This window comes from Simochromis diagramma, unplaced genomic scaffold (assembly GCF_900408965.1).
Source record: "Simochromis diagramma unplaced genomic scaffold, fSimDia1.1 OVJJ01000422.1, whole genome shotgun sequence".
NCBI lineage: Eukaryota > Metazoa > Chordata > Actinopteri > Cichliformes > Cichlidae > Simochromis > Simochromis diagramma.
The window spans coordinates 4,505-23,323 of record NW_024387252.1 but is presented as its reverse complement, the minus strand read 5'-3'; the positions used below and the strand labels follow the sequence as shown (position 1 = coordinate 23,323).

At 43.1% G+C, this 18,819-nt stretch overlaps 1 protein-coding gene across 1 annotated transcript; it reads right to left on the bottom strand.

Annotated features, from left to right (window-relative positions):
• Nucleotides 1–359: 359 nt before the first annotated feature.
• Nucleotides 360–18,181, bottom strand: LOC120715189. The gene is made up of 2 exons (XM_040002049.1): nucleotides 17,802–18,181; nucleotides 360–2,629 (listed from the first exon to the last, which is right to left on the bottom strand). The coding sequence occupies exon 2, from the start codon at nucleotides 2,625–2,627 to the stop codon at nucleotides 924–926; it is 1,704 nt and encodes a 567-aa protein (XP_039857983.1). The 5' UTR covers nucleotides 2,628–2,629; nucleotides 17,802–18,181; the 3' UTR covers nucleotides 360–923.
• Between the last annotated feature and the right edge of the window lie 638 nt (nucleotides 18,182–18,819).

Below are 18,819 nucleotides of genomic sequence, written 5' to 3'. Positions count from 1 at the left end.
AATGTTGTGAATGTGGAGTCACGGAAAGACCCCACCCAGCCTCCGTCAGCGTCTAGCTGGACAGTTAGACCTGCACTGATGCTGTGTTACTCCGCCTCCATTGTTAAAATGAGTTGGCTGCAACTTTGCTCACAAAGCACCGCGTCAACAGAAGGTTGGTGTTTTTGAAGTGTTTTAAGCTGTAACCTACAGCTGAATTAGGTGAACTGAACTTTTAAGGGTCACTTCACTCAAAATAAAAATCTGGATTTCCTTAGAAATTTCCACTCCCCCAGTCATTAAAAGTGTGCATTAGAATGAGTGATACGACACACTGACAGGATATAAAGTGAGTATTCAAATCAGAGACACAAGTATGACAGTGAAACAGAAGCTTTATTCAGGGCAGACACATTTCATTGGTTCTCAGATTGCTGTATGACGTCTTTCAGTTTGACAGATGAACACAAACTTTATCTTAATTTCATTCATGTGAGTTTAACACACAGATTTGGACTCTGAGAAATGCTTCACTGTTGTTCAGAGGTTCACACATCATCAGCTGCTGCTCAAAGAAACATGAACAGCAGAAAATCTCATGAAGTGAACGTGAGCTCGGACACTGACTTTGATTGTTTGAAGGGAACAATGTTCAGAGGAGGTTCAAACCAATCAGAGCCCACTCTGGTGTTTTTCTAACCGCCTGTGTTTACATGAAATCAGCTTTAGTCTTAGTGACGGTGAGCACATCAGCCACAAACATGTGATCCGAACAGATTGAGGCACTGAGAATGGAGCAGTGGATTAAAGTGTTAGTCGCATTCAGAAATGTGGTTTTGGTTTCTTAGATACTTTGAGTCTGAGGAAAAAGATGATTTACCGAATGTTTCAGTGTCATTTTAGAGAAGAAGCTCATGTCACTTCATGAAGTCTGTTCTGCTGTTTCAGTTCTTGTTTCGCCTCCTCTTGTCTGTCACTGTTGGTTTATTTTTCTGTGTCCCTGCTTCTTTCTCTAATTCTATGGCATAATCATTTATGTCATTCTCACAGTGAAGCCCATAGTATGGATAATCACACTGGCAAATTCCAAGGAACATGTCTTTCATTTTCACACATTTTCCTCTGCCTTTTCTTTCCCCACAGTCCTGCTTGGCACACGGATCTTTTTCCATTATTTCTTCGTCACTTTTGATCAGAACAACAAACTTTCCATGCTTCACACCTGGAGATTTCTCACACTCCCCTGTGTAAATGTAAGGAGTCTGATCTGAAGGGTTTTCAGGAGCAGCATTGACTTCATCTTCATCATCAGCTTGGTCTTTAACGTTAGCTTTAGGGTTACCTTCCTTTTTCTTGATGCTTTGGTGAGCTTTTTTAATATAGGCGTGGACTGCTGTGTAAGTCTGAGACATTGGAATTCCAGCCACCTTTTCCCCACATGTGCTGAGTGTCTCTGCCACCTTATAACACAAAACCTTCTTATTAATACACTTCTCAATGGCTGTGCTGACCTCCTGTACTTTGCTTTGAGTCCCTTTCACCTGTCTGGATACGGCCACAGTAATGCGCTCTGTTGACACATCCTGGAATCCTGTCAGCACGTGTTTGTTCAGGGTTTTAATTGTTTCATGGCTGGATTTTTTGGTTATAAATCCAACAACCATCCAGTCATACCTGTCATATGTCTTCTGCAGAAAATCCCAGACTTCCTGTGCCAAATCATCACGCTTTTTAGATTTATCAATAAGTGGTTTCACGTCCTGTTTAACATAAGTCATACTGCTATCAATGCATTGTTTTTGGATTTCAAACATTGCTGCCATTGCTTCATATACATTCTTCTTCATCTCATCATCTCTCGCTTCAGACTGTATGTTCTTCAGTCTGTAGTAGAATTGATTCATCATGTTGCCCTTGAAGATAAGTGTAAGAATGAGATAAGTATATTCTATGATTTCCTTCTCGTGACATTTAACATATTCAGCCAGTTCATCCCCGAGGTTATTAACGAAGCTCTTTCCTGTTTTTTTCAGCAACTCTCCCATTTCCCGAGGAGCTTTCTCATATTTTGAGTAGGCTTCTATAAAGCTTTTTTCATGTCTTTTCCTTTCATCCTGATCTTTAGCCCCAGCGAGACTGCCCAGCAGTGTTTTGTATTCAGTCCAGGCAACCCTAATTTTCATCTCTGGCTTAGAATAAGTTGCAGCTGCCCAGATGTTCCACTTTAGTTCCCGATGATGCTTCTCAAGCTTAAGATCGATTTTTTCAAATTCTTCCTTGATATCTTTCAGTAATGATTTGTCATTAACATGTTCGTCTATCACTATCGCTATTGTCATTAGTAAGGAAAATACAGCACCTACCACTGGCACAACACTAGCCACAGACGCAGCAGATTTAAGAATATCATGATCAGTGTTTTTTAACGCATTCCCAATGTCTTTGATTAATGTTAGACAAAGTACACCAATATTTTTGACGTTCTGCTTATTTTTTAGTGCACTTTTAAGTTTTTCATTGCCTTGTTTTAGTTTCTCCAGAAGGGGTTTATTGTGTTTGCTTTGGTCAGCAGACGGAGACGTGGTCACACTGGAGATGATGAAAAAGGCTGACATCATCAGCAGGAGCAGCGGACCAACAGATGCCATGTCTGAAAATACACAAGACCAAAACATCATACTTTTTAAATGTAGTCATTTTTTTTTTAAACTCAATTTTTATTATAATTTACAACATTGCAACTTGTACTTGTCAATGTTCACAAGTAGGACAGTTACAGGAACCGCAATGCAGAAATGTAGATTAAAATAAGAACTGCAATTAAGAAGCACAAAACAAAACTGGAAAGCAAAACAAAACCCAAGCAAACAAACAGACAGACAACAGCAAAAACAAAAAGAAAAGAAAAACAAAAACTTTATGTAATATTAAATAACATGTGACAAATCTAGCCATAAATGAACAAAACGAAACAGACCTATGCTAAATTATTGAAACAGTAAAGCATGTACGGGTCGCCAACGCTCAGTAAACAACTCTCTTTGAATCCGCAGAGCGTATGTTATTTCCTCCATCTGGTAAATTTCTCTTACTTTATCAAGCCACATATTATATGAAGGTGGGTCAAGATTCAGCCATTTAATAGTAATACACTTTAGTGCTGCTGTAAGCAAGATTCTTAAGAGATACTTTTTATCGTTTCCCGCAAAACCATTAGGTAATACTCCTAAAATGGCTAGCTGTTGGTCTTTCGTTAATGGTTGTTGGAAAACTGTATTGAGAACTTTAAATATGTCATTCCAGAATGAGCAGAGTTTTGGGCATGACCAGAATATATGTGAATGGGTTCCTAAATAAGTACCACAATTTCGCCAGCAGGTGTCAGGATTTGTAGGCTTCATTTTGGCCATTATCTCTGGGGTTCTAAAATATCGCGTGACCACCTTCCATTTAAATTCTCTCCACAGCCCAGAATTAGTCACAAGATGGGCTTCGCCGAACACCTCTTCCCAGGTGTCGTCTGAGATTTGAGTGCCAGTCTCAGCTTCCCGCCTTGCCTTAATATCCAAAGTTGCATTTGTATTGAAACTCATAAATGCGTTATAAAAATTACTGATTAATTTTGGGGAGGAATTACTTTGAAATATTTTTAGAAATATTCCCTCAATGGGTGAGGGCTCCAAAACTTGCCTCCATTCTTTATGTTTTGTCAAAAAGCTTCTTAGCTGCAGAAATCTAAAAAAGTCAAAAGAAGGAAGCCGAAACTGACCTCTCAACTGTTCAAATGAGCTCAGGTGCCCATTCCTCACAACATGACACAGTTTCTAAAGCCCGCTATTTGACCATGCTCTGAAGCCAGGGTCTTCCACAATAGGAGAAAAACCCTGCAGGGAGGAGAAGCTTGATAAAATTGAAATTTCTTTTGGAAGACCAAATGATTGCTTGATTCTACGCCAAATCTTCAGTGTGACCCTTGTCCATCCCCCCATACGCAAATTTTTAATTGAAATGTTAGAAAAAAGCAGGGATTCCAATGATCTTTCGCACATTGTCTTCTCAATGTTTAGCCACTGAGTTTCAGATAAATCCCGCACCCATACAGTCAGGGGTCTCATCTGAGCTGCCCAGAAATAATATTTCAGATTTGGAACAGCCAATCCCCTCTGCAGTTTTGACAGTTTTAATGTTTGGAACTTGATCCTTGGGCGTTTACCTTGCCATATAAATTTGGAAAAAAAGTTTATCTAAATTATCAAATGTAGAGTTGGGAATGTCAATAGGCAGCATTTGGAAAAGGTATAGAAGTCTTGGCAATACATTCATACGTATACTCTCGATCCGACCTAAGAAAGACAGAGGCAGGACTGTCCATCTCTCTAAATCTTTTTTTTATTTTTGCAACTATAACTTCATAATTTACTTTAAACAAGTCTGATAATGAGTGAGGAATCTGAATTCCTAAATACTTGATCCCTTCGTTTGGCTATTTAAAGCCACATCGCTCCTTGAATGTTTGTGAAATGTTTCCTCCTATATCCATTGCCAATGTTTTGTCAATATTAACTTTGTAACCAGAGAGGTGACCGTATGTACTAATAATTTCTTTTAAATGAGGTACACTGACTGCAGGATTTGAAATGTATAAAAGTACATCGTCTGCATAGATGGACAATTTATGCTGTTCTCCATTAATTGAAAGGCCCTGAATTTCATGTTCATCTCTAATCAACTGCGCCAGAGGCTCAATACTTATATCGAACAGCAGGGGCGACAGTGGGCATCCTTGTCTACACCCACGTTCCAGTGGAAATCTGGCTGATATAGATCCATTTACCCGTACAGCCGCCATTGGGTTGGAATAAAGAATCTGTATCCACTTAATTAAGTTTGGCCCAAATTTGAATCTTTCAAGTATATGGCCCAAGTACTGCCAGGAAACCCTGTCGAATGCTTTTTGCGCAATCAAGAGACAGAATCATTGTTTCTTCTTGTTTGGTCTTGTACAAGGACATTAAGTTCAACAATCTACGAACATTGTCCCCATAGTGCCTTCCTGCAATGAACCCCGTTTGATCTGGATTTATAACCTGTGTAATAATTTTACTAACTCTTTTGGCTAAAATCGTGGTGAGAATGCGCAAATCAGTATTAAGTAATGAGATTGGCCTGTATGATTGACAATTTGTGGGGTCCTTGCCCTCTTTATGGATTACGACAATTGTAGCATCATTCCAGGATGGCGCCATAGTCCCAGACTCCAGAGCGCGGGTGGTAAGCCTTCAGTAATAAGGGTGCAACTTTGTCCTTAAGTTTTTTATAGAATTTGTTAATAAAACCATCACGGCCAGGACTTTTTTTAGTTTTAAGGTTTGAAATCACCTGTAAAATTTCTTGTTCCTGAATTGGTTCGTCTAACTCCTTTGCTACAGATTCTGGCAGTGTTTTTAAATTGATCTTTTCTAAGAAATCAGATAGTGTATTGTCATCTTTACATATATCTGAATTTTTATATAATGACTCGAAAAAATTGGCAAAGCAACTTGCAATTTGATTTGGTAATTAGGGTTTGATCTGACTTCAACTTTTGGACCATATTACAAGTTTGCTGTTTCCTGAGTCTTATTGCCAGCAATCTACTAGCCTGCTACCCTGTTCATAGTACTTTTGTTTAATGAATCTTAAATTGCTCTCAATTTTCTCGTTTAATAAACTATCAAGCTCACTACGTAACATTTTAAGATTGGAAAGCAAATTGGCTGTCTGTGCTTTTTTGTGTTGTTGCTCTAGGTATTTTATTTTGGCCTCCAATTCACGCCGCCTAGCCTCTTTTCTTTTTTTCCTGGCACTTGCAAATGATATTATGCGACCTCTAATGTATGCCTTGGCGCAATCCCAGAGAGTTAAAGGCGATATCTCCGGAGTTGTGTTCAACTCCAAGTAAGTATTTAGTTCAGTATGTATGAACTCACAAAACTGGCTATCATTTAGGAGTGAGGCATTTAATCGCCAAGTTTTAGTCTTGGTGTCAATCCTAGGTCCCATGAAAGTGATAACGGTGCATGGTCAGATAGTGTAATTGGTAAGATTTCAATATTGTCAATTCTATGCTCTTCTGTTTTAGAAGTAAAAAAGAAATCTATCCTGGAGTAGGATGCATGTCTATGCGAGTAAAAAGTATAATCTCTGACTCTAGGAAACCTATTTCTCCAGACATCAATTAGTCCCAGTTCCGTTGTTACATGTTTTAGAGCTTTGCTCATTTGCGATGCATGGCTTTTAGAACTTGGTTGTTTATCCAAATAAGGTGACAAGACACAATTAAAATCCCCTCCTAGCAATAACACACCAGAACACTTTTGAAGTACTAGATTAGAAATTGTATGTATGAAATTTGGCTCATCCTCATTAGGGGCATAGATATTGATGAGGGAAACCAGTACTCCATCAATAGAGCCGTTGACCACAATGTACCTTCCATGTGGGTCTCTATATGTAGTGAATGGGGTGAAGTTTATCTGTCTATGTACTAGGATAGCCACACCTCTTTTCCTGCCAGACTTGTGAGATGATTAAAACACTTGTTGTGCCCACGACCTTTTTAGCTTGTCATGCTCAATGTCAGATAAATGCGTCTCCTGCAAAAAAGCTATATGACAATTGAAACTTTTTAACTGGCCTAGATTTTTTTTCTTTTAATAGGGCTGTGGAGGCCATTGACATTATAGCTTATGACTTTAAGTAAATCTATCTTGACTGTTTAGGGTTACGTTTGAAAGATATCTGAGAGGCACAAATAATTTTGCACTCCATGATGACCCAAAGTTTTGCTTAGCATAGGACAATACAAAAAGAACCATCAAACCAACAAACCAGAAACTAATATATAAACTACATTGTACAAGTTTTTTACCCACAAAAGATCCCCGGGAGAACAAGGGACCTGAACAGGGGTAACAACAGCAGGACAGAAAGTCAAAGGGACCCCGAGTGCAGCTAACTCAAGTTTAGATGTCTTCATATGGAATGATGAACTGAAGTTCGGGGAAAATTGCTGGGCGAGCAGTCTCAGAACCACTAATAAATCTCAGTGCTGTCTGCTAAAACACTATTGGAACTCAGGCCCTGCACAACGTAGTTACGACCAGGCACAGTGATATAGCTTACTGACATAGAGAACTCTGAGTTACCTTCCACCTTGGGACAGAAGATAAGACAGTTATAGATCCCTCCCATCTGCTGGAGAGAGTATATTTTCCTTGACATAATTCATGGCTTTGGCAGCATCCACAAACTCCTTTTCAACGTTGTTGTAAGAGACACGGAATCTGGCAGGGTAGAGGATGCCAAAGCGGACTCCCGGTCTATCGTGGAGTATCTTCCTCACGTCAGTGAAAGCCGCCCTGGCTTTCGCCACGCTGGCCGTGTAGTCGGGGAATATGGCAATTGGGTTTCCTTTGAAGTGTAGTTTTCCTCTGCGCTCTCTCCTGAGGATGTCCGCCGCGTCTCCTTCGCTGTTTAATTTAGCAATGATAGGGCGTGGAATGTCCCCGGGTCTCCGTTGAGTCAGGCTACGATGAGATCTTTCCACGCGGACTTCTCTGTCAAGCTGAAACACCTCTTTGAGGAGCGCAGAGACCACCGCCGGTGAGCTGGAGCCCTGACTTTCAGTCACACCGATAATCCGGATGTTTCCCCTTCTCATACGTCCCTCGAGGTCTTCACATTTGTGTTTAAGGGCTTCCACCTCTTTTGTGAGGGTTAGGGTTCAATAGGTTTAAAGTGCTGACCACAGACAACTGTTTGTACTGTGAGGTGCTGCAGTAAACAGGTAACCTTTAATAAAAGCAAACGGGTCTGGAGTCGAGTGACTTGGTGTTTAAGTTTTGTTTATTCAGTGTTCTGGGATTTTCTTCTTCTTCTTTGGTGCAATCCTATAAATACAGTGTACCCCTTTTGCCTCTTCCCTTTTCTACAATTCCCCTGTGGGAGAGGTGGGTGTCATTTCTTTCCAACACCTTAAAACACATATAATGCATATTTAGCCACCTGGATGTTTCTGATTTCGATTTTACTTCAATTGTTGTCATTATTAAGCCTGTTTTTGTTAGATGTTATAAGTGTGTAGTATGTGTGTATCATAAATGTGTTTTAGGCGCCATAAATGCTAGCATATATATATATTCCTTGCTAGCTTGGAAGTTGTGGTGGGTTGAGCTAACCCTCTTCCCCACTGTTTGTATTTGGTTGTAGGAGCTGGAGTGGGCAAATTATTTACTTGGAGGGCTTTCTTTCTTTTACCTTTTTTTTATCAGGTATGTCGGATTTCATGTTGTTGTTTTTGTTTTATCTTATGTCAAATATGTTACGTGTAAATGCATTACTTTATGTTTAATGTAAAAATAAATGCCGCCCTTTTCTACAATTCCTCTGGGGGGGAGGAGCTGGAGTGGGCAAATTATTTACCTTGGAGGTCTTTCTTTCTTTACTTTTTTTTATCAGACACAACGCAGAATCACACCGGTTACACTTGGTGCCGTGACCCGTCACATCGCAATCCGCGATCTACTCCTCCTTCTGCTACCGCTGTTTTCCCGCCTCCTCTCTGCAGCTGTGTGCCAGGGTCCTGTGCCCTGCGCTTTGACTCACAGGTTTTTATATCGCATGTGTGGTCGATGCCCCGCAATTTGGCTTGCAGGCATCTCTGTCACGTGTGAACTTAAAGGGCAAATACGTAGGTGATCATTTCTGTCACTGTTTCATATTGTTGCCTCAAATTATACAGGCACAGATTGTAATTTATTTTTTTTCTATTGATATTGGCTTTTACAGCCTGTTTTAATTGAGAGGAGAAAACAAACTTTTTGTTTTATTTTCTATGGTGTTTTGATTCTTTGATGTTTTTCCCCCCCACATTTCATTGTTTTGTGAAGTTTTGCATAATTGTGTGTGGGGGTTAGGCTCGTTTTTTTGCTGTTAACCCTTTAGAGCCGGTCGGAGCGTAACTATTTTTAAATCCCGGTAGCTCTGCAACCACATAGCTAGCGCAATAATTTTTTTTGCATATGAAACCGGAGGAGTTGTACTTACATCTTATGCCATCAGCTTGTCCTAGGTCACGGTTTCCTTCCACATAAAGCTTTGCAAAAACTGCATAAAAAGCACTTGCAGGAACAAAAACAATATTCCAGAAACACGTTTTGCCGATCCGATCAGCTGTTCATACACTTCCTACTTTGGAATAGACATCAGCGCGAACTTTTGCATGTCCGCCATTACCTGACGGAAACCGGAAGTGACGTCATTTCGCGGAAATGTAGTCTTTTTTACCATCAGGGCCTCAGGGCTTATACTGGTGTTTTTAAGAGTTATGTTTGACTTTATGACTTTCTGTGTTGTTTCTGGGATGCTTAGGACTCATATTGCACTGCTGGAAATAGTTTATTTTGATGCAGATGCTGCTTTTTTGCAAATTTGCAGTATAATATTTATTTTCGTTTTTCCTGCATTGTATAAAAATTGGTGTATTTCAAAAATAAAACTATGAAGACACTCAAAATAAATTTCCTGTGGTAGGAAACTATTTTGTGCAACTTTTTTGTATTTACAGTTTTGAGGGATAAGCCTCTTAAATTAAATCTTAAAGTTTTTTGCAGTTTATTGCACTTTTTTGCAATTTATGTAATTACTATGCACTTAATGAAGACATATTATTAAAATCTGGGCTATAATTGTTGCATTGATGTATAGCAACTTGAAATGCTCCCAAAAATGGCACCACACCATGTAAAAATATAATATAAGCTCTGGCGGACTTGGTTCTATGGTAGGTCTTAAAGGGTTAAACAGTGATATCTCACTTGGGCCAACATGTTAGGTGAGGAAACTGCGGATAGCGCTATGCCTGATCTGTTCTCTGCGGGGAGTAATATGACCTTTGGTTTGGGGAGGAGGTCATCAGATGCTCCAAAGTGTTTTGGGAGGGGTATGGCCAGTAGTCCCTGGTATGGTGCCCACACTGGAGACCCAGTCAGTGATGCACCTCACCATAAATGCCAGCAGCTAGCTCCACACCAGCTGCTTGCGAACGCCAAACACACACCCAGGCTGTCACTAGTGACATCTTGAGCAGCGTGATTCTGACTTAGCAAAGCAAATTGTGGAAAATATCACGTCCTCTCTTTAACTCTATGCACCAGCCAGCCCCCACCCAGCCACAGTCACCCCGAATGTGCCCTCGAGCTGCAATGACCAGTCCCAGCTGAGGTTGTGTTCAGTCAGACACCAAAGCTCCCACTATACTTCAAGGGTGACAACACAGATCTATTTCCCATCGGTGAATGGGAGGACATGATGAGATGTTATCTGCACAGAATCAGCTGTGACACAGATGAAGAAATGTTTGCCATATTAATGTCTAGACTAACTGGCAAAGCCAGAGATGTGGTCAAGGTGTCACTTCGTTGCCGCCCTGAGTTGAATCGGAATGATCTTATTACTGTGTTTGACATACTGAGGTGTAACTTCAGCGACTTGACATATTCCAGCCTGCCCATGAAAGACTTCTACAGTACTGTGCCACATCCAGGTGAGAACGCCATGGATTACTGGATCCGGTTGAACAAGTCTATTGATGCTGCTGATGAGTGTCTCTGCAGGCGCGGCAAGCTGGTAGAGGACCTCAGTAGTGAGGTTGTTTCGATGTTCATTAATCACTGTCCTGAGCACAGTCTTGCGTTGTCTTTTCAACTGAAGGCTCCTGAGGAGTGGACTGCAGCTGAGGTTCAGAGCCGTCTGGACAACTGTGTGAGGAAAATGAGACAGTCTAGTGTTTTGTCTCATATACAGCAAGTCTGTCCATCCCAATCAGAGCCCTGTTGCTGGTAACAGCCAGCCCCACTCCAGCGGTGATCAAGCAGTACCCAGTAACAGATGAGCCAGCCTCGTACCCTATGCCCTCTGTTCCCTCTGCAGCCACATGTCAGCCTCTCTTTCTTATGGCACTGGTAAAGTGTGCAGCAGCCCTCTGCTTGTCCTCCTTTGACTCTACATGTCATGCCCCCATCTTTGCCAGTTTCCAGCCCTCCTCAAGCTGAGCCAGGTGTTCAACAGATGGTAGCACTGTTTGACAAGGTCCTGTCCATGTGTACTGCATCAACTAGACACTGGTCCTAGGTGCCCACAACCCACAGGTCATTCCCAATGGGCACCGCAGTGCTCATCGTGTTTCGTGCAGAGTGTGTGGCTCACATGAACACACAACCCATGTGCATGGTAGGCTGTTCAAGCTATGCCACAGCTGCTTTGACCTGGACACATGAGGCGTGAATGCCCACAGTTGTGCAGAAACCAAGCATTTCAGTCCCTCCTCCCACCAGTGCTGCTTTAAACTAGCCAGCCCATGTAACGAGAGGGGTAGCAAGGGCAGTGTTGATGAAACCCTCACAATGCAACAGACCCAGAAGCCATATATGTTAACTGCTGTAGTAGCCTCTCTGATGAGAAGACTGTTATTATGGGTTCACAAAGAGTTGGCAGGGCTAGTGAGTTGTTTTACACTCCAGTATCGGTCAGTGGCCGGTGTTCCCTGACAGGCATGCTTGATTCAGGAAGTATGTCATGCACACTAAGTGAAGAGGCTGATAGCAAGCTAAGAGCCGCTGGTGTTTCTCTGATTCCGCAGCATGCCCCTGAAAATGTGGTGCTGGTTGGTTGCGGTGGCCTTCTCACACAACCGAAATGCATCTATGATTTGGACATTGAAGTATATGGGACTAGGTTTCTTGTGCCAACATTTGTGGTTCCTGGGCAAAAAGATGAGCTCATGGTGGGGAGCAATGTGATCCGGCCCATCATTCAGAAGATGAAGGCTGATACAAAGTACTGGGAGCTTATTAACTCCAATTACACTGGCACTGATTGTGAAGACTTCCTGCAGTTGCTGAGCTGTATCTCACGGTGGTCTGCTCCTGGGTTGCCAGATAAAGTAGGTACAGTCAGGTTGCGGAAGAGTGTCACTCTCCTGCCACAAAAAGAATATGTAGTTTGGGGAAAACTGCCACCTTCTGCCTTTGTGTCTCCAGGAAGTACTGTCGTTGTGGAACCCACGTCAGCCCGTTCCACTCCAAAGAACATAATGGTGGGGCGCATTATAACACCCATGTGGGGAGATCGTTGGGTCCCTATGAAAGTCCTTAACCCAACAGAGAGCCCCGTGACACTTCATCGCAATGCTAAGATTGCGGATGTCTTTCCTTGTATTGCTGTGGAGGACCTGCCCATCACTCAAGGTCTCTGCGATACTCTGACTGACCAGCATACCAGTTTCCCCCCCTCATCAGACTCTGTGCCTGACTCTGCACAGCTACTCAAAGACGCTGGGTTTGCTGATATTGACATTGAGGGCTGTGAAGTGTCAGATGGGTGGAAGAGGAAATTGGTGGAGCTTGTGTTGACTTACCAAGATGTGTTCTCTAGAGACAAATTGGACTGTGGTGAGGTGAAAGACTTTGTCCATCGTATCCACCTCACTGACGACCGCCCTTTCAGGCTTCCCTATCGCAGAGTACCCCCGGCTCACTATCATAAGTTGAGAGAGGTGCTGTCAGACATGGAGATGAAAGGCATCATCAGTAAGTCCACCAGCAAATACGCCTCGCCACTGGTAATGGTTTGGAAGAAGTCAGGTGACTTGAGGATATGCACTGACTTCCGCTGGCTCAATGCCAAAACCGTTAAGGATGCTCACCCACTGCCCCATCAGGCTGACTGTCTTGCTGCCCTTGGTGGGAATGCTTTCTTCAGCACCATGGACCTCACATCCGGGTTCTACAACGTTCCCCTCCATGAGTCTGACAGACGGTACACGGCTTTCACTACACCTCTTGGCCTGTATGAGTACAACAGACTTCCCCAGGGTCTATGCAACAGCCCAGCATCTTTCATGCGGATGATGCTCAGCATCTTTGGTGACTTGAACTTTTCCAGCCTCCTGTGTTATCTTGATGACCTGCTGGTGTTTGCACCTTCAGAAGAGGAGGCCCTAAAACGTCTTGAGATTGTTTTCTCTCGCCTGAGGACCAGAAATCTGAAGCTGGCACAGAAAAAATGTCACTTTTTTCTCAGACGCTCTGTGAGGTTTTTGGGTCATGTCGTGGATGCTGGTGGTGTCTCGGTTGATCAGGATAAAGTGAGGGTTATCGCCAATTTTCAGAAGACTGACCTTATGGATGGTGACGGTTGCACCCCTTCTCAGAGGAAAGTGAGATCCTTCCTTGGCATGGTGATGGTCATGGTGAAAACCATGGTGGTTTTCTATTGATACAGTCTTAGTTCAAGCAGTAGGATCAAAGCCATTCCTTTGATCCTGACCACCCTCCAACCACTTCTATTTGCCCAGGGAGGTAAGTTCGATCTTGTTGGTCGCTACTTATATACCTCCATCTAGCAACAACAGCGATAGAAATGCGGCGCTGAACGAACTGTATCAGGCCATCAGTGAGCAACAAACAGCACACCCAGACGGTTTCATCATCCTCGCAGGAGACTTTAATCATGCTGATCTTAAAACTGTTCTCCCAAAGTTTCATCAGCATGTACATTTTCCAACAAGGGGAGACAACATATTGGACTTGGTCCAATACACACAGGAAAATGGAGCATACAAAGCCATCCCCCTCCCCCATATCGGCACCTCTGATCACCTCACTGTTATGCTAATGCCAGCATACAGACAGAGAGTGAAGGTCATCAAACCTGTTATGAAAGAGGTAAGAGTGTGGCCACAGAAGGCCACCTCTGCTCTTCAAGTCTGCTTTGGGTCAACTGATGGGAGATATTCAAGGAAGCAGCCACCTACAATAACATCATAGACATCGAGGAGTACACAGACACGGTGAGCTCATACATCACCAAATGCATTGATGATGTAACACAAGTGAAAAGTATCACAACTCGAGCCAACCGGAAGCCATGGCTAACAGCAGATGTCCACCTGCTGCTGAAGGCCAGAGACAAGGCCTTCAGAGCTGGGGATGAAATAGGCCTGAGAACAGCGAGAGCCAACCTGTCCCGTGGCATCAGGAAAGCGAAACAGGACTACACACACAAGATAACCTCCCACTTCAATGACAGCAAGGACGCACGAGCCTATGGCAAGGCATCCAGGCTATTACAGACTACAAGCCTGCAGCGCGTAGCTGTGAGAGCGACACCACTCTGCTCACAACCTGAACAGCTTCTTTGCACGATTTGAAGCACAGAACAACACACGCCCACAGAAAACACCACCACCTCCACAAGACCAGCCTCTGTGCCTGTCTGCTGCCAGCGTGAAGAGGACACTCATCACCATCAACGCCCGGAAAGCAGCGGGTCCAGATAACATCCCTGGTAGAGTGCTGAAAGACTGCGCAGAGGAGCTGAAGAATTCTTCACAGACATCTTTAACACCTCCCTGAGACAAGCCACTGTCCCATCATGCTTCAAGACTGCCACCATCATACCTGTGCCAAAGAAAGCATCCCCAGCCTGTTTCAATGACTACCGCCCCGTGGCACTGACACCCATTATAATGAAGTGCTTTGAACGACTAGCCATGTCACACATCAAATCCACCCTCCCACCCTGGACCCATACCAGTTCGCATACAGAGCGAAACGATCCACAGAGGATGCAATCTGCTCTGCCCTCCACCCAGCCCTAACTCATCTGGACAAGAAAGACTCATATGTGAGAATGCTGTTCATAGACTTTAGCTCAGCATTCAACACCATAATACCACAACAACTCATCTGTAAACTGGACAGACTGGGCCTCAGCACCTCCCTCTGCAACTGGCTGCTGGATTTCCTCAGCCAGAGGCCTCAAGCGGTGCGTGTGGGCAACAAGGTCTCAAACAGCATCACCCTGAGCACGGGGGCTCCACAAGGCTGTGTGCTCAGTCCTCTGCTCTTCACCCTGCTGACACATGACTGCACACCAACCTACAGCTCCAACCACTTTGTGAAGTTTGCGGACGACACAACACTGGTGGGGCTCATCACCAAGAGCGATGAGACCCACTACAGGAAAGAGGTTGAGCTCCTGACCACGTGGTGCAGAGACAACAACCTCCTGCTAAATGTTAGTAAGGCCAAGGAGATTATTGTCAACTTCCAGAGAGGCCACACCTGTCACCCCCCATTGACCATCGACGGCGCTGCGGTGGAGAGGGTGAGCAGCACCAAGTTGCTGGGGGTGCACATCAGTGAGGACCTCTCTTGGACCACCAACACTGCATCACTGGCCAAGAAAGCACAACAGCGCCTCTACTTCCTGCGCAAACTCAAGCGGGCAAGTGCTCCACCACCCATCCTGACTACATTCTACAGAGGAACTATTGAAAGTATCCTCTCCAGCTGCATCACTGTGTGGGGCGGTAGCTGCACTGACTATAACAGGAAAGCTCTACCTCTGAGAACAGCTGAGAGGATAGTTGGTGTACCACTCCCCTCCCTGCAAGACATTTACACCACTCGCCTCACCCGCAAAGCCATCACAATTGTCAACGATGCACCCACCCCGTGCACTGTCTGTTCAGCCTCCTGCCCTCTGGAAAGAGATACAGAAGTCTCCGCTCCCGCACTACCAGGCTCACCAACAGCTTCATCCACCAGGCTGTGAGACTGCTGAACTCTCTTCCCTCCTGGCTCCCAGCCAGCAGAATCACCAGATTGGCAGAAGTGTAGGAAGACAGACTGGACTCTACCCCTCCCACCCCCCATCCACGCACACTCTCCAACAAGAAACACTCTCTGAACCAAGAACTGGAAAACATTCCTGACTGGAAACAACTACCTCTGCATTGCAATTGCACACACCTGCTGCTATTATTTTTAGTATTTCTTTTAGCACTATTTATATTATTATATTACCATTACTGCTGCGAACACTTTATTTTATTATTTATTTATGTTTAGGTCTTGTCTATTTTTGTTGTGCATCTGCACTTTATTGTTTGTCAATGTCTACGCATGGGACAGTGTGAAACGTAATTTCAATTCCTATGTATGGCAAGTACATTTAAAGAAATTGACAAATAAAGTTTTCTATTCTATTCTATTCTATCTGAAAGATCTGCTTCTTTTGATGTAAGCTTCCTGTGTTTACGACCCTTTGGTCAGCAGGTGGTCTGACACACACACACACACACACACACACGCACACACACACACACACACACACACACACACACACACACACACACACACACACACAGACGAGGCCTCCCTTGCGCAAGTGTTTGATCGATCGACTGTCTTGTTTTCTTCATGATGAATAAGTCTCTAGAATTAGCGGGGCTTGTGGAAACACAGACCCAACAGTAATAATATTCAACATTGCTTTCAATACATTTTTCAAAAAAATGCCTCTCTGTGCAAAATGGGTTTAAAAACATGAACAGCTGTGGGATGCTGTTTGTCGGTGATTTGAACAAAGGGAACAAATCGTGGCAGGATCAGCCTGATATTATTTGTATCTCCTGTAACTTTACTGTATAAAGAGCTAACATCTCCAAAATGTCAGGAGTAGTTAGTCATTACAACAAGTGTTTGTGAACTAAAAATCAACAATGTGGGATACTGTTTGTCCGTGATTTGAAGAGCCCAGCGCTGCTCCTGATGAAGGGAAAACCAGTTCTGCAGGGCAGACCTACCTCGGCACTTGTGCAGGTGAAGCCAAAGGGAAGATTTGCTTCACCATATTTTCTAGTTTTTGGCTTAGAATGAAGTTGGTTTGGAAACACATTCAGCGATGCTTAATCTCCTGCTTTGCGTTTCTGTGGGCACCCCGTGATAGCAACGTCAAAGCGTTTTGTCTCCCCCCCTGCAATGGCTGTGCACCCCCCCCCGGGGGCGGGCCCCACACTTTGGGAAGGTCTGGTCTAATTGATCCCAGCTGTGTTTCACTCGTGTTTCCTATTCCCTCATTACTCCTTGTATATTTAAGCCCAGTGTTTTCCTCATCGTACCTTCTCATGTGTATAAGTCTCGCTGCGTTTTTAGTTTCAAGTGTTAGCACCTCATTTCTAGTTTCCTGGTGTTTGAGTTTTCATTTCTCAGTGTTTTTGTTTCTAGTTTCCATTTTTCTAGGTTTGTTTTTGTGAGCTTATGTTTTGTAAAATTTTTCACAGCAATAAAGCTGCTGCCTTAAGTTCATCTTTTGTGTTCGAGTTCTGCATTTGGATCTACCTCCTGCCTGCCTGCCACAGCCCCAGGAATACTAGCAACCACTGTTGTGGAAGCTAATGGGGTTCCTTATAAATAAACAAATAAACATCTGGGTATGCCATTATAAGCGTTCTGAATTAGGCATAAAATCATCTATTTCCCCTCAAAAAATAAAATAAAATGAACTTAGAAATAAATAAAATGAATAAGGATCAGACATAAAATTAACTTTTTGCTGTCTGTCCATGTTTAGAAATATGTATTAATTTATCACAGCTGGTTGAATAAAGCTATTCATCGTCATTGTCAGCTAATATTGTGTTCATTGTCTATTTTTAATAGATAGGATGCAGTCAACAAACTTTTAAAATAGTGTTATGTAAAAAAAGAAAAGACTGAGAAGTTTTAATTTTTAAAACTAGCATCTGAAAACGCAACATTTCTGATTAATGGATGAACTGCTACATTTCCTGAGCTACAGCGACTTCATTAGAGTAATCTTTAGCATCCACTATTCTCAGTCCTTTATGCTTACGCTGACCTTTTCTACTCAAAAAGGCACATTTCAATTTTGTAAAGTAAATTTGTAAATTGTTTTGAACAGAAAATGCAGACCTGAATGAGGTTTGGACAGGTGAAGATCCTGACGCTGGGTTCAGAGAGAGGAGCTGTCAGATTGGATCGTTGTTTTCTGGACGTGATGATGGAGTCCGAGGCAGCGGTCTGGATGCTCGTGTGTGTCAGAGAGAAGCAGACATTTTTATAAGACCCTGGAAAGCCACACCTCTGCTGCGATATTCATCCATATTTACTTTGCAGGAACATCAGAGAGTTTCACCTTTGGAGTCCAGGTGAGGGAGGGCTGATACCTTTGCATGGTGTCTTTGTGTGGATTCTCTTGTCCTCCTCCAACTCTAAAGATGTGCAGGTGCATTGGTGACTCTGAACTGGTTTTAGTGTGGACTAAAAAAGGTTCCTAAAACTCTGAATGCACAAACCATCAGCCCTGCTGTGTGCTTTCAGCTGAGGGAATAATCTCTCTCTCTGTGTGTGTGTGTGTGTGTGTGCATGTTTAAGTAGGTAAATGTGACAGAGTCTCCTACACTAACAGCTGCTGTGGCTCTGATGAAGCTTCTGGGGGTGTCACTTTCAGAAATTTGAATCCTGGGAGAAATTGGACTAAAGTTCTGCAGAATGACTACAAATAATAATTCTGGCCTGTAATGTAATACTACTGCAACTTGTACCACTACAGAGTAGAGTATTTATACAGTGAGAATAATCAGATTACAATAAAGACGGGAATGTAAAAAGAATATGTTACACACTGCGATATGCACAGAGCTCTGTGCTCATAGCACTTTGTCTTTTTCACCCTCTTTTTTTTAATGTTTTATTTTAAAGTTTTATAATTATGACAATCATCCACATAAAACAAAAAACAACAAAAACACAAAAAAAACAAAAACAAACAACAAACATAATACACACTGGCAATAACATGTTGGCACAGTGAAACCCTCAGATCTGCCCGGTCTGGGGGAGCTCCCCTCCACCTCTTTTCAGGTCCCATGTCATCAGGTTTTGCTACTGTCCATGCAGCTCTTACAGTCCACCCCTGGTGATATTTCGG